The 27503-nt window shown below is 36.9% G+C and overlaps 1 protein-coding gene across 2 annotated transcripts in view; it reads left to right on the top strand.

Moving 5' to 3' along the window:
* The window catches only part of Dtnbp1 (dystrobrevin binding protein 1), a 122875-nt gene that overhangs the window by 10472 nt on the left and 84900 nt on the right, over nucleotides 1-27503 (top strand). For both annotated transcript variants that reach the window (XM_026384573.2, XM_077801616.1), the window contains exons 4-6: nucleotides 4114-4174; nucleotides 11512-11644; nucleotides 26149-26281. In XM_026384573.2, coding sequence (XP_026240358.2) covers nucleotides 4114-4174; nucleotides 11512-11644; nucleotides 26149-26281 — 327 coding nt within the window. The remainder of the gene's footprint in view (nucleotides 1-4113; nucleotides 4175-11511; nucleotides 11645-26148; nucleotides 26282-27503) is intronic.

Genomic DNA, 27503 nt, shown 5'->3' with positions numbered 1-27503 from the left:
ATTCTGCCACAAAAAGGGAATGTGATATGGGTAAAACTTAAAAGCATATGCTGTGGGAAAGGAACTAGTGTAGACGGCCACATATTATATAATTCCATTTACATGAAATGTCCAAAAGACAAACGCATAGAGTCGAAAAGTAGATTAATGTTTAGTAGGGTTTGTAGGCCTACTAGTGACTAGTAGGTATGGGTGATGAAAATATTTTCAAGTTAGTATGATCATTGCACAGCATTGTGAATATACTAAAAACTACTAAATTATGCACTTTAAAAAGGTATATTTTAAGGCTGGGGTTATGGCTTGGCAGTAGAGTGCTTGCCTAGCATGTATGAGGCACTGGGTTCAATCCTTAGCACTGCATACAAAAATAAATAAAGGCATGATGTCCATCTACAACTACAAAATGTTTTTAAAAAGGTATATTTTATGGTTATCAATTATACCAAAGCCATTATAAAAATAAGTACTTGTATTGAAAATGTTATGTGACATTCTATTCTCTGTAACATGTCGTCTGACAGATGTGTGGTAAGGATATGCACTGCAGAAGATAGCTACTTTTCCTTATCTATATTCATTTCTATACCATCAACTCTACCTACATTTCCCCTTTAATCCAGGGCCTCATGCTTGCTAGACACACACACTACCACTGAGCTGCACCCCTAGTCCTGTTATTCAGCACCCAGTCTCTTTCTGGGATGTTTAATGTTAGTTTTTTGTTCTTGGTGTTTTATTTTTCCCCCTCTGAAAGGGCCGTACTTTCCTGTTTTTGCATATCCTGTAATTTTTTTTTAATTGAAGACTGAACATTTATATACTGTGGTAACACTGAAGATCAGATTTTTTCCCCTTTCCCAGGGTCTGCTGTTTGTTTTTTATTGTGGTAGTATCTATGTGCTGTTGTCAGCCTACAGTGTAAATTTAAGGTTTCCTCGGATCTTTTCTGAGCTTATATCTTTCACTGGTCATGTGTGGTGACTTTCTAAATGTCCCTGTATCTATGGTTGCTTTTGAATGTCTTAGTCATTAAATGTCTGATTCCCAAGGAGGAAAAGATAATGAAAAGGCATAAAAACCAGGTGCTGAACAGGAAGGATTTTTAATAATGGTTGCCTCTGTATCTGCATCTCCCTGATCAGAGGCAGCAACTAGTAATCAGAACATGGGTCCCCAGTTTGGAGGACCAGGTCCTCTTTGCCAGCCTAGCTCCCACAACCTGCATAGGAGCTGCTTCAGGAGCAATTGTGTGGCTGCCTGCCTTGGGGCTGGGGTTGGGGGATGGGTAGGTGTGGCTGTGCTGAGAGCTGGATTGAACAAAATTGATCTGTTTTCCATCCAAGCTTTCCCCTAGAAATCACAAGCCTTCAGTAGATGCCAATTTCAAATAGTTTCTTCAGATAGGTTCTGTCAGTACAGCTGTGGCCCAGGGAAGAAGGCAGATTCCTGGTGCTTCCCACTTTGGCATCTTCTCTGTGACCTCTAAATCATAGTTTTAGGCAGTGTGGTGTATAACAGTTAAAAGTCCGTCTCCTTAATGAGTTACCTTAGAAGGTAATTATTTATATATATGTTGATTTTTCTGATTATATTGTGAATTCTTCCACTAATTCTATATATGAAGTATTATTAGAATAATGAATTATTGTATTATCAGTATGATTTTTTTCCTCCATTTTTCATCATTGATTTACCATTTTAAAGACATTTGAAAGCATGAAAATTGAAGGCTTATATCCAGGATCTTTATAACAAGGCCACCCATTTGTTGAAAGTGACTAGATAGAGATGACTTTCAAAGCTTCGTGATGTGTGTAACACCTGCTGTGTAGACTTCTGTGAGCGATCTTATAGGAATGAAATTTTAAAACTGCTGATTGGCAGCTGAGGCCCATGCAAGGTTGGATAGCATATCTCTGTAATGGTTTGTATACCTTTCTATAATAATGCTCAGTAGCATAGGAGAGCAGAAAAAAATGACTGGTTAGGTTAACCTGTGTTATTTTTTAAGGAATATCAAATACAGAAGGAAAAGTCAAGAACCAGCTGCTGAACTGGTGGATATGAGGGAAGGTGATACAGTGGTAAAGAAGGTGTGGAAAGCACAAATACAACAGGGACAAAAAGGAGATGGTAGGAAAAGAATGATCTGGAGTTTAAATGGCAGGCAGTGATGAATTTGCTCTTTTCCATTGATTGGAGAAAATGATAGAAAATTTTATCATGAAGCCCTGAATTTAAATTTTGAAGTGAGTGTATTTATTTCTTCACTTGGCAGGCATTTAATAACTTCCCTGTGCTAGGTACTAGAGCTTTGAGATGCTGAGGTAAAGTCCATCTCAGCAACTCTGATGCCTACATTTAGTAATGTTTGGCATTCGGTGAATCTTGTTGATTTTAATTGATACTTACACAGTCTGATACACCAGAGAAAATTTTCAATCTTTCTGTTAGTTGACAGTGACAGTAAGACTATTAATTGTGTGACCTTCCACCTTGCCTTTCATTACATATATACATATGTACACTGATAACACTCTGTTGGGATTGTCAGATTTATTTTCCTATTTAAATTCAACAGGAAAATTGTAAATTTCTCTAACTATAAAGGGAGGTAGTATAAATTCATTGAATACATAGTCCCTTTCAGAGAATTGTCACTTGAATAGTTAGAATTTTAGATAAGATGGAAAATCACGTTTTACATCAGCAACCATGTGTGAATGGTGCAGAAATTGTATTTTTTAAATCTTGAGATCATTTTATACTTAAAAATGATTATAAAAATAGAACAAGAAATTCAGTCTTCCCTGATTTTGCATAACTATGATAATCATGATCAGAAGCAAAAAATTAATGTTGGTAAATACTGTAACTTTTATTCAGATTTCTGTAATTGTCTGACTAATATCTTTTTTTCTGAACCAAGATCCAGTCCAGCATCACACATTTTATTTGGTCACTATGCCTCCTTTATCTCCTGTAGTCAGAACACTTCCTGAGTCTGTCTTCTCATGATCTTGACACTTTTGAAAAGGACTGGTTAGTGTTTGCAAAATGTCCCATTAACTCAAGTTTGTTTCCTCTTTCCTAATGAATGAATTCGAGTTAGTGCCCTCTATCAGAAAACACTAAAAGAATGATTTTGTGTCCTTCTCAAGTACACCATATCAGGGGGCACCTGATGTTGATATTTCTCATTGCCCTTGATCATCCTGAATCCTTGCTTATGAGTATCTGCTAAGAATTGTATAGCATGTCTCTATAATGGTTTGAATACATACTGTTCACTCTCTTCTCACCATTTTAGTTAATGTGTATCCTCTGGAGAGATACTTTGAGGCTATGTAAATATCCTGTTTCTCTTCGTACTTTCATCCACAAATTTTAAATCCATTAGAATTCTTTCCTGAAACAGTTATTTTCTTATATTTACCAAGTAGTGATTTTCATCATTTCTTTTAAAATTAATTGGCATTCTATAAACAAGAGTTTTTCTCCTCTCCTTCCTTTATTTATTCAACTATTTGTTTATATCACTATGGACTCATGGATGTTTGTTTTATTCTTCAAGTTATAATCCATTACTACCATTATTTTTTTTGGTTGCTTTAATTGTCCCATATTTGGCCATAGAAGCTCTTTAAAGTTCTTGGAACATGTCCCTTATTTTTTGAGCTGCTCCTTTCTGGAGTGGTATTATGTTCCAGGTTCATCTTTTTTTTTTTTTTTTAATTCTAATTAGTTACACATGACAGTAGAATGCATTTTGACACCTCATACATAAATGGAGTATAACTTCTCATTCTTCTGGTTGTATATGATGTAGAATCCACTGATCTTGTAGTCATACATATACATAGGGTGATAATGTCTGTTAGTTCTTCTATTCTTCCTACCCCCATACTCCCTCCCCACCCTTCACTCCCCTCTGTCTAATCCAAAGTACCTAAGTACCTCTTTGTCCCTAGCCCCCACCCCTATCCCCACTTATTGTGAATTAGCATCCACATATCAGACAAACCATTTGGCCTTTGATTTATTGGGATTGGCAATAGTATTTCTTTTTAATGTGTGATTTTTTATTTTGAATTGTTTTGCTTTTCTTAGATATGAAGATACCTGGGCTGCACTTCACAGAAGAGCCAAAGAATGTGCAAATGCTGGAGAGGTAAAGGATCGGCTAATTTTATTTAACTATTTATTTATTTATATTGGTGCCAGGGATTGAACCCCGGAGTACTTAATCACTGAGCTACATCTGTACCCAGTCCTTTTTTTTTTGGAGACAGAGTCTTGCTGAGTTTCTTAGGACCTCACTAAGTTGCTGAGGCTGTCTTTGAACTTGGGATCCTCCTACCTCAGCCTCCTGAGCAACTGGGATTACAGGCACGCATGCTCATCTAGAATTGGCTAATTTTATATTCATGGGAAAATTTCCTTTTCGATGTTAAATGCTAATTTATTAAGAATTAAGTTTATTATTGTATGGAAGTATTTTGCAATACTTCAAATTCAATCCCTGGCATCTAAATAAATAAATATTTAATATTGAATTTAGTTCAAACTCCCAAAATAATATTATTATTTTGGTGCTGGGGATTTAACTCAGGGGCATTTTGCCTCAGAGCTTTATCCTCAGCCTTTTTTTTTTTAATTTTGAGAGAGAATATCATTAAGTTGCTTCAGGTCTTGCTAAGTTACTGGACTTGAAGTCCTCCTACCTCAGCCTCCGGAGTCACTATTATTATAGGTGTGCTCTACCTTGCCTGGCTCACACTTTTTTTTTCCCCCCAACACAATTTCTCAGTCTGGTAATTTAGTTTAGTTGGGTTGGAGAATTTTTAACTTTTATTCTAAGAACAGTGAGGTATTTGATTCATCTAGTATAATGCTTTGAATTAGAGTTTGATAACTTTGTAGTATATGTAAATTATGAGATGTGATCTCATTCTACCCACTGTTGAAGAATTTCTTACTGTTTGGGCAAAAGCTTAGCTTTGCTCAGTCTACCTAAAATCAACACTTGGTTTAACAAAAAAAAAGTTAAGTATATAAATAATATATACAAATATATGTATATATAAAATATAAACATTTCAGTGATTTGAATGCTGTTTAAAGAACAAATTTATTTTTAGGTATTTATAGAGTATATAATGAATGAAAGTAACTTGTATTTAAAATTATTGGTACACACACTTAAAGCTTTACTAGCCATGGTCAAATGCTTTGTGCTATTAATGTCAGTTAAACTTTCTCTTAGATATTTCTGTGTGTCTGACTTTTGGATTTAAGACTTTCTTTACCATCTACCTATGTTAGAACAAAGGAATATTTATAATGACCTTTAGATACTAGTGTTTCTTTCTCTTAGAAATTGCTGAGAAGAGGGGAATGTTAGTTTCTGGCAGTAAGGCAGAGTAGTCACAGCCATATGCTGCATGACCAAGTTTCTCGGTCAACCATAGGCTAAATATATAATGAGAGCACCATTGAATGATAATGGAGCTGAAATGCAAGTGATATCACAGCTGAGGTTTTTTCAAAGTGCAGCATGTTACTCATGTTTGTGGTGGTGTTGGTGTATACATACTGTACTGCCATGTAACTCATACAATTATGAATAGCACATAAAATAATAAAGGACAATGTGGCTGGTTTACATATTGACTGTCCTTTTTATTATTTTAAAATGTACTCCTACTTATTTAAAAACAACAACAACAACAAAAACAGTTTACCATAAAACAGTGCGCCATGTTTTGCATACTGTTAACGTGCTATTCCACAGCAGCCTCATCTCAGTTTACCACATCTTGATCGCATCATTTTCCCTTGTGCTTGATTTATTCTTATGTTATCTTGTTCATCATGGCCCTTAAGTATACAAAAATAGCTGCTAATGTTGCCATTAAAAGGCCACATCGAATAATTGACCTGCTAACAAAATTAAAAGTGACGAAGGACTATAAAGATGGAAGCACAGCAATGTTATCACTTGGCCTTAATCTAGAACAGAGTGATGGAAGCTGTTAAAGGACCTGCTTCTTTGATGAAGGCAACGAGACTAACAAATTCAAGATGAGCCTGTGTCAGATACTGAGAAACTTCTAGTGGCCTGGATTGAAGACCAGAAGCCCATCCCTGTCAGCACCAACAATCATGGCCACATTAAGAGATTGTTCACAGTGTTGAAAGAAAAGGCCAGACCCACCTGTGATATTGAATGTGCCACCAGCTGGGGGGGTTTAAGCTATTCAAGAATCGTTATTCATCATAGAATGTGAAAGAATGTTGAGTCCGTGAGTGCTGCTGTGAGGGCAGCTGAGGGGTTTTGGAAATACTAGATAAACTTATCATGGAGGAAAATCACCTGCCAGAGCGGATCTTCAAGTGGATGTAAGCTCCCTGTATGGAATAGGAGGACTAGAAGGACTTTTACCCCATAAGCAGCCAAGTCAGTGTTAGGTTTCTTGGCTTGCAAGGAGAAGATAACAGTTTTGCTTGAGGGCAATGTTGCAGGCTACAGATTGAAACCCTCTCATACCCTCTGGCATTGTGAGAACTGCAGGACTTTCCAGCATATCAATAAGCACACACAGTGTCCTATGGAACAATAGGAAGTCATGCATGACCCAGTCCTCTTCTAGAATGCCTCCTGAGAGCTTTGCCACCAGAATGGAGAAGCACTGTTTGGAGAATAACATACTTTTCAAAATATTGCTTATTGTTGGATTGTTGTTAATGCTTCTGTATATCTGCCTTTTATTGGTGATCTTCATCCCTTTGTCAAAGTGGTATTTCTCCTTCTAAATATCACCCTTTTGATCTGTATCAAGGACTTACAGCAACTTTTAAGGCCTACTACTGGAGGAGGACTTTTGCCCAGGCTAGTACTGCAACTGAACAAGATGCTGAGAAGATGCTGCTGCAGCCCGAACTTTACTTGGGCTTAGGGTGATTTCTCCATGGAGTATATGCTGACATCTGGAAGAAGATATTTAAGAGGTTTGTCCATGACTTCAGAAGATTCACGAAGGAAGAGGCTGCAGAAATCAACAAGATACAAAGAAAATATTTTTATATAACTGTACAATATGTTTGTGTTTTAACCTGTTACTATATAAGTCAAACTAAAAATCTATAGTAAACTAAGTTTATTATTTAAGGAAGAAAAGTCTACAGTAGGTACAATAGTGTCCTGGGCCTACACATTTCTTCTCCACTTACTTGCTGACTCCCCTAGAGCAACTTCCAGTCCTGTACACTCTAGTCCTGGTAAGCGCCCTAGACAGGTGTATCTCCTCCCATACCATATTTTTTCTGAATCATTTTTTTGTTTAGATATGTTACAGTTTAGATTGTGTTTCAGTTATCTACAGTATTCTATATAATAACCTGCTGTACTGGTTTAGGAGCCATAGCTATCTACTATGTAGTCTAGGTATGTAATGGGCTAGGTTAAAGTGCTCTCTATGGTGTTTGCACAAAGATGAAATTGCTTAATGGTGCATTTCTCAATATACCTGTAGTAGCAGGGTGTGGTCTATAGCGTGTCTATAATCCTAGTGACTGGAGGCTGAGGCAGGAGGATCACAAATTTCATTATCCCAGGCAAGTCAGTGACCCTGTCTCAAAACACAAAATAAAAAAGGACTGTAGATGTACCTACAATGCCCTTGAGTTCAAGCCCTAGTACTGCCAAAGAGAGAAAGAAAGGGAAACAAAGCCCTGTAGCCCTGAAACACGAGTATGTGTTCTCTCTCTCTTTCTCCCTCCCTCCCTTTCTCCCTCTCTGTATATATAAAAGTATATATTTATGTATAACATATAAAAAGTCATGGATGACCCAGATCCCCTTCTAAAATGCCTGAGTTTTAGGTTACATGTGAAAGAATACCTGTTTATATATTATAAATATTGCATATAAGAATTTTTGTATGTATATACATTCTTTAAAAATGCATTAAGCTCACAAAAGTATATAAGGATGTATATTTGAATATAAGAATTTATAATATACATTAAGCTCACAAAAATTAAAAGAAATTAAAAGGCTTAAAAAATGAATAAGGAACTAAAATCAGTGTTAAAAATATAAAATATGGAATCTGGGTCAAATAGTAAAAAACTTTTGGAGATTTATGGGGATAGAAGACTTGGGAACTGAATCTGAGACACTTACATAATGCTCTTTGAACTTTGAAGTGGCTACATCCCCTAGTGAAAGGTTATGGTCTACCTATTGGCAGAAGGAGCCAACAAGGAAATCTGTCAGTATTCCTGTACAAATTGGCATATGGTTTTGGCCTCACATAATTATGGGGTTATTTATTATAATACCTCCTAAGGAACTGAGGAACTCAGTTAGGAAATGAGAGTCACAAGTGACTGCATTTTGACAACCAAGAAATTCTTCATAGATGAAACTCTCTCTGCCTGGAGCCCTCAGATTCCCACAGATTCTGGTCCCTTCCTCCCAAATAGTAGCAAACACCCAAACCTTCCCAGTTGTCAGAACCAGAGACTTCTCTGCTTTCCAAAAGTACAATTCCCAGCTGTAATAATGAAAATGTACTTCAAAGCCCTCTGTAATGTGTTGAGACATATAAATATTTAAGTGTGTTTATTATTAGTCGTGTTAAACTTATCACATGTTTATTTTATCAGACCTGCTCATGTGTCTTTGTCAGCTTTTAACTCAACAGCATCAGTCTCGTGGGGCAAACATGCTCATAGACAATTCAGTCTTGTTTAACAAATTATTTCATACTTACCTACTTTAAAGCCAATTCTAACTATGAAATTTTACAATTTAGAGCAGTATCTTAAAAAGCAAATGTCTGTGGTCAATAGTAAAACTTAGTTGCCTAGGCTTTTTCTAAACAAGTTCTGATATTTTTCCCTTCCTTAGCAATCGGTAAGTGAATACAGAGTTAATAGTGACTTAGGGGTTAGAGCCTGAGGGCAGTTTTCTGAAGTTAGACCTCTAGTGTTTTGCTTCTAGCTTACTAAAGTTGTTCAAAGATCAAATGAAATAATACATCTCCTTCGACTCTGAACTGTGCAATTTTGTATAGAGTGAGGTCTTGTTATCCACATTATAAGTCATTGGTGTTCCATGCTCATTCTTTATTTGCCTAATCTCAGTGGCTGCCAGAAGGGATTTTGGAATGAAGCCCTCTGGGTTTGTCCTGCTCCTTAAGTTGATTTCCTATTATTAAAATTGGATTTGTTGACTTAGAGGTAGAAAATTGAATTTCTGGGAATAAATTATTTTTTATCATAATCTTATAGCCTATGTTCAGAATGTAATTTTTAATTTTGTGGAAGTTATATAAGATAAACTATCATTAAGTTTTAATATTAAATATTGATGGGTTGGGGCTGTAGCTCAATGGTAAAGCACTTGCCTTAGATATGTGAGGCACTAGATTGGATCCTCAAGACCTTTGATTTTTAGTAAAGAATGATTAATATTACAGAATTGTTTATTATAGATTTAACAACTTTTTAAAAAGATATGCCATATATATTTACGCACATATATACAAGGACGGGGGGCGTGTGTGTCTGTTTATTTATTTATTGTGATATAGGAGATTGAACACAGGACACTCTACCACTGAACCACATTACCAACCCCTTTTTCAAAATTATTTTAGTTTTGAGACAGGGTCTCCCTAAGTTGCCAAAGCTGACCTTAAACTTGGGATCCTCCTGCCTCAGCCTCCTAGGCAGGCCCCCAAGTTGCTGGGATTATAGGCATGCACTACCATGCCTGGCTCAGGCAAAATGTATTATTTATGTCCCTGTAATAAAGGAATTTTGTTACAGTTTAAAGTTTGAAGCCAAGAGAATTTGAGAAATCTTCCACCAAACTATGCCTAAGAGTGCAGGATATTCTTTATTCATCTCCAGTGCCTAAAACAGGGATTAGCAAATAGTGGGCAGTCAATAAAAGTTGTTTGAACTTTAGAAATGAATTTTGTGAACACAGATCTTTGTTTCAAGCCAATTCCTTACCATATCACAGTTGTATCTTTTATCGCAGTTTAGTACTTTTTTAGTACTTTTAAAACTACTTTTGGAGATTATTATAAAGACCAGTTGACAATCATGATATCTGCCTATGGTTCCAGCTACTTGGAGAGGCTAAGACAGTGTGGCTTTTGCCCAGGAATTCAAGGCCAGCCTGAACAACATAGCCAGACCCTCATCTCTTAATAAATAAAATAGTAAATAAATGAAAATTAAAAAATAATGAGAAATACAGTTCACAGAAAACTTGGTGTCACCTCTTCCCCTCAACAAAGGCCTGAATATGAGAGATGGTATGATTATTGCCCCACTGTGGGCTGGAAACAATAGGGAGATACATTGTACTCTTTTTATTTTTCAGATGTGAGTGTTTCTACATTTTAATATAATAAAAAATCTAGTAATAATAATAATCTAGTAAAATAATAATTTTGTATCTTAATTTTGATATATTAATTCCTCGAAAATTCTTATATTTTGAGATATGAGAATCAGTTGTATTCAGTCTAACTCTTAAAGAATTTTAATCTCTTGTAATGTAAATTCTTTCCATAAAACTGAATTCAATGATTTTGCATATCAAATTCAAATGATTATGTAATGGATTTTGCAACATTTATTGTACAGAATATGGGTATTTGTCACAATTCTGGCTTCTTGTTATTGGCCATGTTTTCAAACAGTGACCTTTCACCCCCTGCATCTTATCCTAGGTCCTTTCCTCTTTCACCATGTTAAGACCAAAACAAAATTGTTTGGGAGAAACTAATGGGTGTTACTTTCTTTACAGTCTTTAGGAAAAGAAGTTAGAATTATCTTAGGCTAGCCTAGTATCTCTTAACCTTGCTGTTAGGACTTTTTAACATCTGATTTACTTGTTTGGTGATGTAAATCTTTTTCTGGAATTGCACACAATTACCTATAGTTCTTTGGTATATGTCAATATCTTTATTGTCAATATCTTTATGCAGGAAGTATTCCTGCTTAACTATGAAATCATCAGGTTATTTAAAATGCATTAGGAAACTTCTGTTATGAGAATTCCTTTGTAAAACAAATAATTACCTGCTAATTATGTTTTGATTTGTTATTGTTTGTTTTCTTTTTGATTACTTGTGGTAGTTTTTTTTTTTCTCTTTAGATTTTCAAATAAATGTTTTCCTTAAAAACAGATTATACGTGGAAGTGATTTCAAAAGTCATTTTTGAATTTTCTCTTCTTTGGGTTAAGATGCACTGTCACAAGCAACAATTTGAGGTTTCCTGTACTGAATAATAAGTCGGTTCTTTTCTGAAAAAAAAAAAAAAAAAAAGAAAAGAAAACAATCTCCGGCTTGTTTAGCATGTAGTATCATCTGTGCTAAGTAGTGGATTGTTAAATTAACAGTGACTGAATCTTGTACTAGTTGTAATTTCTTCATACCCAAGATCTGTTTTCCTTTGCCTTTCTGGGTCTGTGTTGCAGTTGGTGGACAGCGAGGTGGTCATGCTTTCAGCACACTGGGAGAAAAAGAAGACCAGCCTGATAGAGCTGCAAGAACAGCTCCAGCAGCTTCCAGGTTTAATAGCAGACCTAGAATCCATGACAGCAAATCTGGGTAAGTTGGATGCTTATATCTGTACATCACATTTTGGAATGAAAACAGTTTTGGCAGGATTTGGAGTAATTTCAAAACTTTCCAAGAATACATTGTTTCTGGCTAGCAGGATGTTTTGGGAAATAGTGAATTTTTAATTAATTCTATAGTTTGATTAAGGATTAGACAGAAAATTATTTAAAGTGTATAAATTTCTAGTATTCCACTGATGTTTTCTGTCTCAGTTCACATCAGGAAATGTAATTTTTATTCTGACAGTTCTTTATGTGACTCTTTACTATCTTTGGGACATAGGCCTTTTTGTTTAGAAGTGTTAAATGTAGCAAGTAAGAGGGGTTAGGGTGACTTTGTCCATACTGTAGGATGGCCTCCAGAAGACATTGCTTTTAAAGTATAGGTCCACTAGCTTCACGTCTTGCACAAGTTTTCCCTCCTCAAACAAATCCAGTTGAGGTATCTGTTTGGCTAAGTTTTAATTTTGTGCAGGTTTATTTTTGTTGTTTTCATTTGGCTGGATTATATTGATATCCTTTTTTCCTTAGGTTTATAGTCAGAAAATTATTGTTTATAATGCTACATCTGAGGATAATATCATGGCTTACTCTGTCAGAGGACGAAATTACAACAATTTGAAAGTCCTAGTTGGCTTTATTTTCAATTCTAAAATCGGGCAACATTTCATTCCATAAATTATAGTGAGTGTTCTAATGAGCTGAGCACAGGAGGTTAGTAGTATAGCCAGAAAGCACTGAGGGAAGCAGAAACAAAAGACAGATGGGTCATTTGAAAGTTACTCTGTAGAGTGTGAGCAGGGAGACAAAACAATAGAAAAATGATTGTGTACTTCCAGAAAAAGTTAACATCAGGTTACTTCAGATTACTTTTTTTGTGTAAGGATTAGGGCAGAGGAAATTTTATTATCATGCAAGGGGAAACTGGCCTGTTTGGGAAATTTGGCTATTTTCTTTTTACTCCTGATGTTTCAGGAAAGTCAAATAAACAGCACAATTTCAGTTTGGTGAGGTGGAACTTTAGCATTAAGTGAATTCATTTTTAGTTTTGTCCTGATGTGTTGTGGCTTACCATAGGAGCTTATTCCAAAATAATAGCCTCCATTTTTTTTAAGTGAGCCTTTCTGTAATTTTTTTAGTACTGTTTTCTAACCAAGCTTAGAATCTTAGTCAAAGAGGAGGCTGAAGCTGTCTACACAGGATGTAAACTTCTTGAGCTGATAACTTGATTCAGTCTTACAGATGAGAAAGTAAAGGTACTCTATCATCTTTTCCTGTTTTTCAATATTACCTCATTTAAAACAGTACAAAACTGATTCACAAGGTAATAAATCACACACCAGGTTTTTTTGTCTGAATAAAATAGACAAATGATATCAGAATGTTGTTGCTTGTAATAGTCACCAACATTTATAGCATTGACTGTGTGTCAGAGTTGTTAGGTACTTTACAGATACTATCTTTAATTGACACCAAACCCTATTAAAGTAGCTTTTCTTATCCCTGCTTTACCAATAAAGAACCTAAGCCTTGGAGAGGTTGTGACTGTATAGGGTCCCAGTTGGCAGGATGTGGACCCAGGATCCCAGCCACAGCAGTGCCCTCTGAGGTGGTGGTGAGGCAGTAGGAGGGCAGCTGTCAGTTGGCCTTCCCTAACCATCTTCTTCAAACCTTCTGGCCATTACAGACACTTCTGGGGCTGGGACTTTATGAGGTAGGGCATGGAGAAGAAATTCTGGTCCTAGGAGAAGTGTCAGATTTCCCTCTGTGTGGAGTTTTTCCTCCTGTAGATATAGGAATGATGCTGCTCAAGCTTTGGGTAACTGACAGAAAGAACCTTCAAGGCATCTGGGCTTTTCTTCTCAGCCACTTCATTTAGCTTACTCAGCTGCAGCTCTGTTCGTCATGTGCTTTCATTGGTCATGTGTTTCTTTGTAGATATTCTTTTATGATGACCTTTCTCTCTCTCTCTTTTTCCCCCCAGCTGGGAATAAATACTACTTATAGATATTTATTCTTTATTTACTACCACTCCACTAAACTAAATGCATTTGCCACAGTTATTATTTTTAAATACTTTTTAATATTTATTTTTTAGTTGTACACAATACTTGTATTTTGTTTATTTGTTTTTATGTGGTGCTGAGGATCGAATCCAGGGCCTGACGCGCGCTAGGCGAGCGCTCTACCGCTGAGCCACAACCCCAACCCACACAGTTATTATTTTCATAGTTAATTGTTTTTAGGAAATGCATCAACATAAGTCTTTCTTAGAATATGGTATATTTTCATTCTCAATTAATATTCTATAGGCTAGGGCTGTAGCTCAGTGACAGAGCACTTGCCTAGCATGTGTGAGGCACTGTGTTTGGTACTCAGCACCTCATAAAAATAAACAAATAAAATAAAAGCACTCTGTCCATATACAACTAGAAAAAAAAATTAAAAAAAAAAAGATTCTAACCAGGTATGGTGGCGCATGTTTATAATCCCAGCAACTTGGGAGGCTGAGCAGCAGGATTCCAAGTTCAATACTAGCCTGGGCAACTGAGATACCCTGTCTCAAAATTAAAAAGATGTGGTAGGGATTGGGGTTGTAGCTCAATGGTTAAGCACTCATGGGTTCAATCCCTAGTACCAACCACCAAAAAAAAAAAAAAACAAAAAACTGATATCCTGAAAACATTTGATATTTTTTAACACAGGACCTTACTGTTTAGAAGCTACATTTGGCTTCTTAAAGGAATGAGACAGGCTTCCCACATGCTCATTTAAATGCTCTCCTTTTTACTAATCTGAGAACATTTACCACTAAAAGCAAATTAAAGCTAAAGGATTCTCTGAAGTACTCTTCTGGACATATAGTCCACTTCTAAATAAACTTGAATCATTTACTGCCCCCAGTCTGTATATAACTTATTTTGAGCCCTTTTTGGTGAGTTCAGTTTGCTTAAAAGATACCTCTAAAATCTAGATGGTTCATTTTTTATGTATATTGCCAATGAAGTTATTCACTAGCATCTGAAAAACACATTTCCTTCAGAGTTCACTGCTATTAGTTGCCTGATATTTCTACTGAATGTCAATGAATAACTACAAGACAGAAAGTCAAAACTTGGAATCCCAAGGCCTAAGGTTACTGACCCAGAATAAGCTCATTGAGATGTTTTGAAATTGTGAAACTTAGCTAATCAACTTAAACTCCATAAAGTCACTGTTGATGTTACAACAGGAAAACATTATGAAGTCAAGTTTTGTGATACAGGCTTTATAAACACCTGTATCATTAATGAACTTTATGAATTAATTTTGAATATTATCAAAATTATTTTGGTACTGGGGATTGAACCTAGGGCCTTGTACTGAGCTAGAACCCAAGTCCTAGGCATCATTTTTTGATATCAGAAGCACTTAGTGTTTTAAATGTTTATTTATATATTATTGGGTTCTTTTTTTTAATAGTCGCAAAATATCTCCTATCACCTAAACATCACGATATAATATTACAAATGTTAAATAGTGGAACAACAATAAAAAATTAATTCAGAAGAAAATACTTTCACTTTTAATTTTTCACCTTCTCATCTGATCTAATACTGTATCTTATCAGTCTCTCCATTTTCCTGGCTACTTACCTCTTATTGGTCTTGCCTTTCTCATTGGAGGGGCTGTTTTTATTAAAGAGTAAGAGTTTATGTGAGTTTAGACTTTGATGATGCTTTTAGCTGTGCTATCCTATGGCTTAATAAATATGACTCCTGATTACCTGCCCCCTTAGGAATTGTTAAGTAACAACAACTAATCCATTCCTATTGATTTTTCATGGGATGTGATCTGTCTAGCTTATAAAAGCCTGTTTAATTGATAGTTACTGGTAAAGCTTGTCATTTAAGGAAAAAATGATAACGTATGCTGGAAATTGAAAAACAAAGAATAGAACCCTCAGATCTGAGATTATTTCTCAATTCTACAACTTCCTAACTGTGAGACTTATGCAGGCTTCTTAACTGTTTCAACCTTTAGTTCCCTTGTCTGCAAAATGAGGCTCAAATACTGTCAGCCCTTTTTATCCACTCGTTCCTCATCTGCACATTTAACCAACTGCATATAAAAAATATTTATTAAAAAATTGTGTCTGTATTGAATGTGTGTAGTCACTTTTCCTTGACAATACAATATAACAATTATTTACATTGCAATTTTCATCATATTAGGTATTATAAATTGTTTATTTAAAGTATATAGGAGGTTGTGGGTAGTTTATATACTACACCATTTTGTATAAGGAACTTGAGCACCCAAGAACTTTGGTATTCTCAGGAGTCCTGGAACCTATCCCCCAAGAATACCGAGGGACAACTTGCCTTATAGGGTAGTTGGAGGATTAAATAAGATGACAAACTTTAAATGCTTAGCACAATGCCTTCCTGGTATATGAACCAGGCACTATTTATAGGATCTGGGGATACAGCTGGGAACAAGGTAGGGTACCTGCCATCAGGATGCTGACATGCAAGTAGGAGTCCTTCTAGTTTTTGTGATTTTACAAAACCATCTTTCTATGACAGAAGGGTTTGAGTAGATGTTACAAAATTTAACTTGTGCAGCACAAAGGTTAGAATGCAAAACCACTACATTAAATGTCATGAAATTGAAAGACAATATGTAAGGATGAAATGAAGTATTTAATCTAGATTCTGTACTCTTATTCTGTGAAATAACCACAGTGTGCACTTTCTCACAAAGCTGGGAAAATATATTTGTAAAGTGCTGTATATATTGAATTATCTTCAGTTTCCACTAGAGGGTAGTCTAATCCTATTCATTTATTAAAGTTTAACCCATCAAGGCCTTGTGTTTGAATTTTCCGTTATTTTGTGTGATCTATTTTATGATTGTTCCTTCATCTAGAACAGAATATTCTGTTCTTAGATAACAGTAATGTCAGTGAATGGCAGTCATATTCTGACTTTGTATCTTTCTTTTGATCTAACCTAACCATTTTGCTTTCTTCTGTACAGAATTTGAGAGGACATCTATTAGTGAGACTGTCATAGCTGTTAGTGTTTCATGAACTAGGTTATCTTATTGTCCAGGGTACTTTCTGTAATTAGACTCTTCAAAGGGCACCCTAACTCTTTAGACTCTTTTTAAGTCTACTACAGAGATCTCATTTGTTCTGTAAAGGCTTTTTACAAGTTAATGCACCTCTTTAAATTTCCTTATTAACATATCATCATTACCTTATTATTTTAGTACATAAAAGTGTAATGTAAGTGTTTGAAAAGTCTTGTCATCTTTTAGTACCTGGCCTCTTAGTATATAGGTTTGCAGCCAAAGAAGATTTTTTTGTTCTATGAGGGTAATTATTTTGTTAGAAAAGAACTCATTACATGTGAAATAATTAGTTTTAGTGTGCTACTTCATTCTTCATTTATCAGTGGCTATACTATAGATAATATATATATATATATATATATTTTTTTTTTTCTTTAGAGTGAGAGAGGAGACAGAGAGAGAGAATTTTCAATATCCATTTTTTAGTTCTCGGCGGACACAACATCTTTGTTGGTATGTGGTGCTGAGGATCGAACCCGGGCCGCACGCATGCCAGGCGAGCGCGCTACCGCTTGAGCCACATCCCTAGCCCTAGATAATATATATTTGAAACAAATGGGACAAAGAAAAATTTCAAGCAGACTTGCTCTTCCTTTGGGACAATCTTCTCACAAAGATTTGTGGAGCTGTTTCCTACACAGCTGTCAGACGTTCCCAAATGGCTTTTCACAATAAAATTCCACGTATCTTCTCCACTAATCACTAAATGAGACATATGCTGTTGTTACAGTAAGCAAAATGGTGAGGCTGGAGCTCCTTGTTAAGGTGCGTTTGTGTCCATGGAGGCCTGCTAGTGTTCTGTGTACGTGCATTCTAGATGGGTTACCAAATGTACTCATCTGTGCAACTAGTTTTATGATAGAAAATGAGCAGGTTGTAATAGGGAAACTAAATTTCTGCCAATTTAATTTAAAATATTTATATCATGTATGTTTGTAATAATGTAAAAGGTTTTAAAATGTTTTAATATAAAAAGGAATGAAGCCAGGCTTGGTGGTGTATGCATGCCTGTAATCCCAGTGGCTCAGGAGGCTGAGACAGGAGGATCATGGGTTCAAAGCCAGCTTCAGCAACTTAGTGAAGCACTAAGTAACTCAGTGAGACCCTGTCTTTAAATAAAATACAAAGTAGGGCTAGGGATGTGGCTCAGTGGTTAAGTGTCCTTGAGTTCAATTCAAAATACCGATAGATAGATAGATAGATAGATAGATAGATAGATAGATAGATAGGAAGATTTCTAAGTGTAATTCTTCTGTATTTTATTACTGATTTCAAGCTTTTTAAAAGTTAAAATGGAGCCAGGCATGGTGGCACATGCCTATAATCCCAGCAACTCAGGAGACTGAGACAGGAGGATTGCAAGTTCAAGACCAGCCTCAGCAATTTAGGGAAGTCCTAAATGACTTAGTGAGACCCTATGACAAAGTAAAAAATAGAAAGGGCTAGGATATGGCTCAGTGGTAAAGTACCCTCTGGGTTCAATACCCAGTACCAAAAAAATAAATAAGTAAAACAATAATAATAGTTAAAATGGGCAGTGACTCATGCCTGTAATCCCAGCTATTTGGGTAGCTGAAGTAGGATGATTGCAAGTTTGAGGAAAGGCTTAGCAACTTAGCAAAACTATGTCTCAAAATAAAAAATTAAAAGAGCTGGAGGTGTAGCTCAGTGGTAGATTGCTTTCCTAATCTGTGCAAGGCCCTGGATTCAATCTCTATTACTGCAAAAAATTTAAAAGTTAAAAAAAATTAAGTTTTCTATTTGATTTAATCTTTTAGCATAAACTCTTAATATTTAAATTAGATAAACATTGATCATAGATTTGTTTTCTTAGCTGTTTTATATTGTGAAATAATAGTATCACTCTGTCACCAGAGATGATTCTTCATTGAATTCAACAGACTAGATATAAAAGATGTGAGAGCACAGCCTTCACCCTCGACACCTTTACTGATTCCTCAGAGAGAAGAGCATACAGAGCTGTGGTGTCAGTCCTGTGTGAGGGTCAGAGGTCATGGAAGCAGAGTATGAAGCAGCTCCTTGGACTGGAGGCAGGGCTGGCTTGGGCCTCAGGAGACAGAGAGGGGTTTGCTGGGGGCCTGGGTGGGACTGGGGGCAAGCTGAGGTGCCAAACACCATCTCCCCCTCTCTGTTTAAACAACAAGCATGTGGCTTAGGGACTGTGCTTGCCTTAGGCTGTCCAATAGTACATATGGTCCTTACCCGTTATCGGATGAGCTGACCTCAAGGCGTCAGCCTCCTGTCTTAGGTTGGTACCATTGCAATTGGATCTTACCCGTCACTGACTACCAGTCCAATATACAGCCACACCTGTGGAGAGGTCTTTGTACCAGCCGGGGGGTGAGGTTCTTTGCCTCACCTCTGTTGGCCCCCAAATTTTAGCTGAACGATCATGACAAGCAGAAGGGAGGAAGATACACCAAGCCAATTGACGGCTCCTTTTGGAAAAATTGTACCACCGATGACATCATCAGCAAAAATACCCCAACACTACCACAAGTCGCTGCACCAATAGATAGTTCACAATGCATACAGGTGAGTTCACAATGCATACAAGTGATACATAGTCCAAGCAAGTTCTGCAAGCAGTTCAGTGATGGCTATTGCAGAAGCTATAGATTGGTTTTATCTTTGTCTTCACCAGAACTGGGATGAAGATAGGAATTCTGGCAATAATGGCTAAAGAAAAAATTATGTAACATTCCAGAAGGCACTAAAAGAAAACAATTTTCTTAACAATTTACATTGTCTTGAAGAGAATTATTAAATATAATGAAAAGGAAAGGTGAAAGTTGATCTGTTAACCTCCTTTTTTGTTCATATATTAAAAAAATCCTCAACAGCTGTTTACCCAATTTAAATTAAACCATTTAAATCATGTGAAAAAAAAATATTTGGATCCATTTTTTCATGAGCGCTCATCATATATGATATATGGACATACGTACATTCAAACATATAACAGAAAACACAAGTGTGCACACATAATATAATACATACAATACATAACATAATAGTAAAGGCCTTATAACTTTTTACAGGTGAAATCTCCATTACAATGTTTAAAAACTCTATAGTCAAAAATTAGAACTGATCAGCAAAACATTAACCTAGGTCTGTATGAGCTCAAAAAAACAAAATAGAACTTCATGATATGGGAAAGGGCAATAATAAAATAGATATTGAAAAAAGCATCCTGGTTCTGTTGCAGATGTAAGAATAGCCAAACTGGTTTTGGATATCAGCTGTTATGGATTTGAGCCAAATCATCTTCCTTTTGGTCTGTAGAAATCGCTTTAGTTAATCTCTCTGGAATCCAAATTGGCTTCTCCCTGTGGAAACACACAAACAGGCCCCTGACTCCAGACAATTACTGGGTCAGGACCTTTCCATTGTCCTGTTAGAATATCCTTCCAAAGTACCTTGGGCTTATGCACATTTTTTGGACACACATGCCTTTCCGCAGCACTAAGTCCTGATGAATCCAAATTTAAAAAGTTTAGAGTAAAAAGGGCTATTTTAAGTTTATCTTTGGGGAATATATACCCCTTACCAATTCCTTCTTTTTGCTTTAATAAGTACATTTTAATAGTTTGATGAGCTCTTTCAACTATGCCTTGTCCCTGTGGATTGTATGGGATTCCTGTTATATGAGTAATGCCAAATGTTGAGCAAAATTGTTTAAAAGAGGTAGAAGTATAACCAGAGGCATTATCTGTTTTTAACTGTTTTGGAATGCCCACAGTGGCAAAATTTTGTAAGCAATGAGCTATAACATCTTTAGTTTTTTCTCCGGCATGAAGAAAGCCCATCAAAAATCCAGAAGTATTAACTGTAACATGCAAATATTTTAATTTTCCAAATTCTGGCAAGTGTGTGACATCTGCCAAATATGGTTAGGTATCAGTCCTCTAGGATTGACTCCAAGATTAACTTGTGGTAAAAAGGTCACACAATTTTGACATTGTTTTATTATTTGTCTAGCTTGTTCCTTAGTTATTTTAAAACGCTTTTGTAAAGTATTAGCATTGACATGGAACTTTTTATGAAAATTTATAGCTTCTTCTATTGTGGAGAAAATATGTATGTCATGTGTAGTTTTATCTGCTAAATCATTGCCCAAACTAAGGGCTCCAGGCAATCCTGATGTGCCCTGATATGTCCTATAAAGAATGGATCTTTTCTGTCCCAGATTAGACTTTGTATAGTGGAAAGCAAAGAGAAAACAGTAGAGGAAGGGGAAATCCTACCAGCATCTTCAAGGGATACTATAGCATTAACTATATACTGACTATCGGAAAATAAATTAAATACAGAATTTTTAAACATCACAAAAGCTTGTAATACTGCATTAAGCTCTATCTTTTGAGCTGATTGTTTGGGTACTAAAAGTGTAAAAGTTTGCTCAGGTGTAACTATTGCTGCTGAACCATTATTTGACCCATCAGTGAATATATTTGGAGCATCCATGATAGGTGTTTTTCTTGTCATTTTTGGAAAAATTACAGGATGCGATGACCAAAAAGACAATAAAGGATTAGATGGTAAGTGGTTATCAAATGAAACATTAGATTTGCACATGATTATTGCCCAAGTATTTAACTCATTAGCTAATTCATCAATTTGATTCATAGTATATGGAGTAATAATTTTATTGGGAGAAATTCCAAACACTCCCTTTGCTGCTTTTATTCCTTTGAGTATTAATTGGTGCTGATAACTCCAAGGTCGCGGGTTCGTTCCCCCAAACGGGCCACCAAATGCTGCAGTCTGGCTGAGCACAATTCAGGAGCCACTTGTCAAAAGAAACGAACTTTATTTTTAGAACCACACAGGCCAAACAAAACAGCTCCTCAGGAAAAACCCTCAGAGCCCAGCTGCCACCACGGGCTTCCCACAAGCCTCTCCACCTCCCACAATCCTCCTGCTCTTGAGGCCGATTGGCTGGGTCGCATGGGTGACCAAAAAAGTCCCCCAATGAGCAGCTCCGTGGTCTGAAAGGGCAGGGAAACAGCCCAAAGAGCATCACTGCAGAGGAGCCAATCAGCTAGATGTTGCTGGGGCTGCTGTGAGCCAATCATCAGCTGGCAGTCTGAAAGGGCGGGGAAACAGCTCAATGAGCATCTCCAATGAACATCACCACAGAGGAGCCAATCAGCTAGATGTTGCTGGGGCCGCTGTGAGCCAATCATCAGCCGGCAGCTGAAGTTCGCTGGGGCCCCTTCGGCTGTGGCTCTCAACACTGAGGCACTTCAGCAGGCCAGTTAAGGAGGCAGACATGTGCAAGGCTCTTCAGGGAATGGTGAGTGTTGCTGTAAGGCAGACTATGTGAAGGAGAATGGTGCTGAGAATTTAACAGTAGATTGTGATCTGAGGGTGATAGATCCCTGGGTGGTAAGTTACAGACTTCTACTTGGTTCTGAATGACTTAAATATGAATTTGGTAGTGACAATAAAGTCACCACTTGCTACCCCAAGCATCTTTAATCTACATATTCCATTCAACACAAGAACATGGTGCTGTTAGCCTACTCAGAAGTGTGTGTCTTTCTCATTAGGAGTTCCAGGTTGGTACTAAACAATCACATGTTTTCACATGGTCCCCATGTTATTAACAGAAGAGTGACTGGGACAGCAAGTACAATTTGTACCTAGCACAGAATTCTACTCATGAGAAATTAATTGGCCTGCCTAGGGGTAAACTTCATTTGAGTTCCTGGCCTCATTAGCTCTCTAGTCAGCCAACAGAGTTAGAATCTAAATGAAATTGCCATCTGTCTAGATAAAAATAGAAAAGCTCAAAGGAGCATATACATTTTCCAATATATAGTAATTATTGACTCTCTCTCTCTGGTACCAGGGATTAAACCCAGGGGTGTTTATCCACTGAGTCACATTCCCAGGGCTTTTTATGTTTTATTTTAAAACAGGGTCTCAGGAGTTGCTTAGGGCCTTGCTAAGTTGCTGAGGCTGGCTTTGAACTTGTAGTCTTCCTGCCTCAGCCTTCTGAATCATGGCATTACAGGTGGGACCCATCACGCCTGGCTATTATTGACTCCCATTTTTTAAATTTTCTTCTTTAAAAAGTCATTTGAATCCTACAGATATAACTCAGTAGTAGAGCACTTGCCTAGTATGAGCAAGACCCCAGGTTCAATCCCCACTTTTGCAAGAAAAAAAAATCATTTGAAATTTAATTCTTATTTACAGGGGATCTTAAATCTAAGAACTTAGCTTAGAGTACAGTTCATAGTATATGACTTCATTAATGTTGTTGATATTTTGATCTCTTTAGATCCATACATCTTTTTACATCATGATTATTACTGGTCAACAAAGGTACTAGTTTTATTTTTTTATAAAACTTAGCTGATATTTATAAAAAAAAATTCTCCATGCATAGGTGATGTAAAGTACCAAAATTATTTAACTGAGTGCTAAATTTTGGTACTTTACATCACCTAATCTTTTTGACAACTTTGCAAGATATTTATTGTTAGCCCTCTATTTTAGTCAGCTTTTTTTTTTTTTTTTTTGATGGTGCTGGGGATTGAATTCAGGGCCTTGTGCATGCAAGGCAAGCACTCTGCCAACTGAGCTATATCCCCAGCCCTTTAGCCAGCTTTTGCATTGCCATGACCAAAATATCCAACAAGAGCAACTTAGAGAAGGAAAAGTTTATTTTAAGCTCATGGTTTCAGAGGTCTCAGTCCACAGAGGGTTGATTCCATTGCCCTGGGCGCAAGGTAAGGCAGCACATAATGGGGGAAGGCCATGGCAGAGGGAAAATGCTCCCCTCATAGCACCCAGGAAGACAGGGCACCTTCCAGAGCGTACCCCCAGTGACCCATCTCCTCTAGCCGTGCCCCACCCGCCTTCATTTAAGCACCCAGTCAGGCCATTCAAACTAGAATGGACTAAATAGGTTATAGCTCTCATAATCATTTTACCAATAAATATTCCTGCATTATCAGAAGCTTCTTACATTCCAACAATAGCACCCTCTTTCCACAGATGAGGTAAAGCATTGCCTCTCACATGTGAGGGACAAAGCTGGGTTTCTATGCTTATGCTTTAGAGCCTGGCTCTGAGCCCAGTCCTCCCTGTGCTAAGGGTACGTGTGTAATACCAAAGGACCAAGTCACTTAGAGTTAAATGGATTCCAGGGCACTTCTAGTTCATGTTACTAATAAAATAAATCTGTTAGCTATGAAAGGCTTTTGTGTGTTTTTTTTTAAAACTATCAAACTAGTTACCATAGAATGAGCTGAGTATTGCTTCTTTAGTCTAGTAGTACTAGCCCCCAGGTTGTCTACTAGTATTTTTTCCATTTATTAAAATTAAAAATATTGTATATGTCAATTAATGTAACATGATTTTTTCCCCCTGCCCCATAAACTCCTTATGGACCATTCATAGCATTCTTAAAAATCTTAGAGATACTATTCACTGATTAAAATCAGATTTTACAGCTGGGCATGGTGGCACACACTTGTATTCCCAGTGGCTCTGGAGGTTGAGGCAGGAGGATTGCAAAGCCAACATTAGCAACTTAGGAAAGCCCTAGGTAACTTAGTGAGACCCTATCTCAAAATAAAAAGGTCTAGGGATATGGATTAGTAGTTAAGCATCCCTGGGCTCAATCCCCAGTCCAAAAAAGAAAAAAAAAATAGATTTTACAAATTATTTCATTTGAGCATTCCATAATCCCATGTATTACTTGTTTTATGTGGTTCTGATGATAGATTCAGAATCATTACGAACTATTGTTATTATCAGCCTTTTTCCAGATTTATCAGTGGTTGCAGTGATGCAGTGATATGATAAGTCATCCCTTAAGATGTCTTTGAACAGAACTACTAAACTACTTCTCATCACAGTTTAATTTCAATAAAAATTTTTCCCCCCAAAAACCCATGTCATTAATCCTTCAGCCATACCAAAGAGAAGAGGGAGTTTTTATAAGCCCAGATATTTAGTGTAGTTAAAATTTAGGGTATGTGAATGTTTCTGGATTTAAGAGATCTTTGGATCAAAGAAATTTTAATTTAAAACAGACAAAAATTTTGCATGTTAACAAACCTAGAATTGCAGGTAAACTTTGAGGAATTTACCTACAAAATCCTATGAAAAGCTAGTTTAGAAAATCCTATGAAAACCTAGTAGATAAGCAAAGAAATTTATCATAGTTCTTAAAAGAGCCCCAGCCTGAAAGGCTGCACAGCCACCCTTTCTCTGCTCTGCTGCTCCCACCCCAGGAAGTGACTATTACTTCCCTCCTTGGAAGTCATTTCTTGTTCAGTTTTTCCTTGCCCCTCACCTGTGTTAAATGCCACTCCTTTGAGCTCCAGCTTTGTGCCCAGCCCTTTCAGCCTGTGCTGCCACAGGAACATGCCTCCCCTCTAACGCAAGCAGCCTGAGCACAAGACCTACCTCCTGCATCCTTCTATCCCAGTGGCTGGTGCGTGTCCGTGGGTTCTCAGGTAATGGTTGTGAGACTGGATGAGTTCTAAAGTCTGACCTCTTCAGCTTTTCTGTTGTATGAGAACACAACCAGTTCTTGCCTTCCACTTGTGAAGTTAGCTTATGTAGCATCCTGTCAACTGGAAATCATTGTAGTTTATGAGGAATTTAGTTTGGATTCCAGCTACATTTCCCTGAGCTGTCTAACTTTGGGTAAGGCACTGAATTAGTTTCTCTAGGCTTTGGTCTTGAATCTTTTCAGTGACAAATTTAACCAGATGATCTCCATGTTTCAATAAAGTTGCAAAGCTGTGTGGTCTGCAGGCAGAGTAGCATAGGAAAAGACAAGTCAGCTGACAGGTGGAGCTGAGCCCCTCCCAACTAAGTGATGATTAACCCAGAAGCCTGTGTTTACCAAGTGTTTGTACATATCCCAGGTATCTTGGAGATTTATGTATATGATGTGCCAGGGGCAGAATGATGCTGAAGTAACTTGGAATTATAAAGATCAAATTATGTTGGTATAATTTGTATTAATTATATTTTGCTGTATCCTCATATGAAAATTGATTATTTGCGTGTGGTATACAGGATCATTAAGATATAACATTAAACTAATCAAGATATTCTCCATATCTTCATCATCCTGGTTAATGAAGTATTTTGGAAAGCTACATCTTGAAAAGTTTGCATTATACTCAGGAAAGATAATTTTATTTTATTTTTTTTTGAGGAGATAATTTTAAATATGTTTAATGTTGGTCAGTGTTGCTTCAATAAGATTAGTAAATAAGTGCAAAACAATATCAACAATCTAAACTTTCACCTTTTTGATATTTTTTCAAGAATTCTGACTCTTGATATTTGTTCCTTTTTATCATATACTTTCAGCTCACTTAGAAGCTAGCTTTGAGGAAGTAGAAAACCACCTGCTGCATCTGGAGGATTTGTGTGGGCAGTGTGAGTTAGAAAGGTACAAACATACGCAGTCCCAGCACCTGGAGAATTACAAGAAAAGTAAGAGGTGAGTTTGAAAAATTTGCCATAGTATTCATTTTTAATCTTAAAGTTTTCCACACTGCTTCACATGCTATTCTTTATAAGTGCAGACTGACAAAAGACATACGTTTCAACATGTAAAGCTCATTCATAGATAAGGTTTCCAAAACTTTTCTTTTTTTTAAGTCACTGTCTATTGCTATTTTATGAAGATGAGTTCAAAAGGCTCAGGATAGGCAAAACATGCATTTGCAGTGTGGAATTGGAGGACAGCAGATCAAAGGACAAAGTTTTCAACAATATAGGAGCCCTGGCCGCTTTCCTTCCAATGGCAAATGGCTGAGCTGCTGTCTCCTTCCTTCCTTTTCCTTGAGTTAGTAGAGCTGGAGGAAAGAAACTGAGCACAGGCTGTGGAGAGGGGCTAGCTGGCTGGCTGAATCTTGCTGTCACATTAGAGCCATGGAACCACAGGCAAATTAATCTCCCCTGTCATCAATGTTACTGATTTGTAATGTGGATAATAATGTATCTTTCTCAAAGAGTTTTGAGGCTTAAGTGAGGAAATTGTTATTTAATTCAGTTAGAGCTCTGTATTCCTTATAATGATTGTATCTATCAGCAGGCCAACCTGAAATGGAAATGAAGGAGAAACCTGAGGGTTACAGCTTGCTAAACCAGCTGTTGCAGGCCCACAGTGGCCATCTCAGATAGGGCTAGAAGGTGCAGGGTGGTGTTGTCTGAAGTTCATGGGGAGGTCCATCTGTAGTGCTGGTGAGAGGGCACAGGCTGGCTGTTGTGTTTGCTCAGCACAGCAGGATCTAAAGCTGCAAGGTAGGTATTTAGAAGGGAGAAAACACTTATGTGACTGGGATCTGACTGAGGCTGAAAAGTAGATTTGGTGGAAGAACACAGAGACATAGGTTGAATAGAGTTCACTGTTAGACTTAAGATTATTAAGTTGAGTGGTTCTGGGTCTAGCTGGTGGCAGTGGGAGGATTGGGTTGCTGATGTGAACAGAAGGTACTGGTCACTGACAAAAAATATTTTAACAGAAAAGCAAAAGCCTAATGTGTGAAATCAGTGGATTATCACATTGCTGTTAGAGTTTCTAGAATGATGTCAAGGGATGTGGCAGAGCAGAAAATAGTGATTTTGTGTCAGAGTTCTCCATCAAGTCCATGTTTCCTTAGGCATGTGTCTTAAATGTTAATGAGCTGAAAGAATCATCTGGGGAGAGAGTTTAAAAT

Source organism: Urocitellus parryii, chromosome 8, assembly GCF_045843805.1.
Source record: "Urocitellus parryii isolate mUroPar1 chromosome 8, mUroPar1.hap1, whole genome shotgun sequence".
NCBI classification, from domain to species: domain Eukaryota; kingdom Metazoa; phylum Chordata; class Mammalia; order Rodentia; family Sciuridae; genus Urocitellus; species Urocitellus parryii.
The sequence above is the reverse complement of the archived record's forward strand: the minus strand, read 5'-3'. Positions and strand labels throughout refer to the sequence as shown.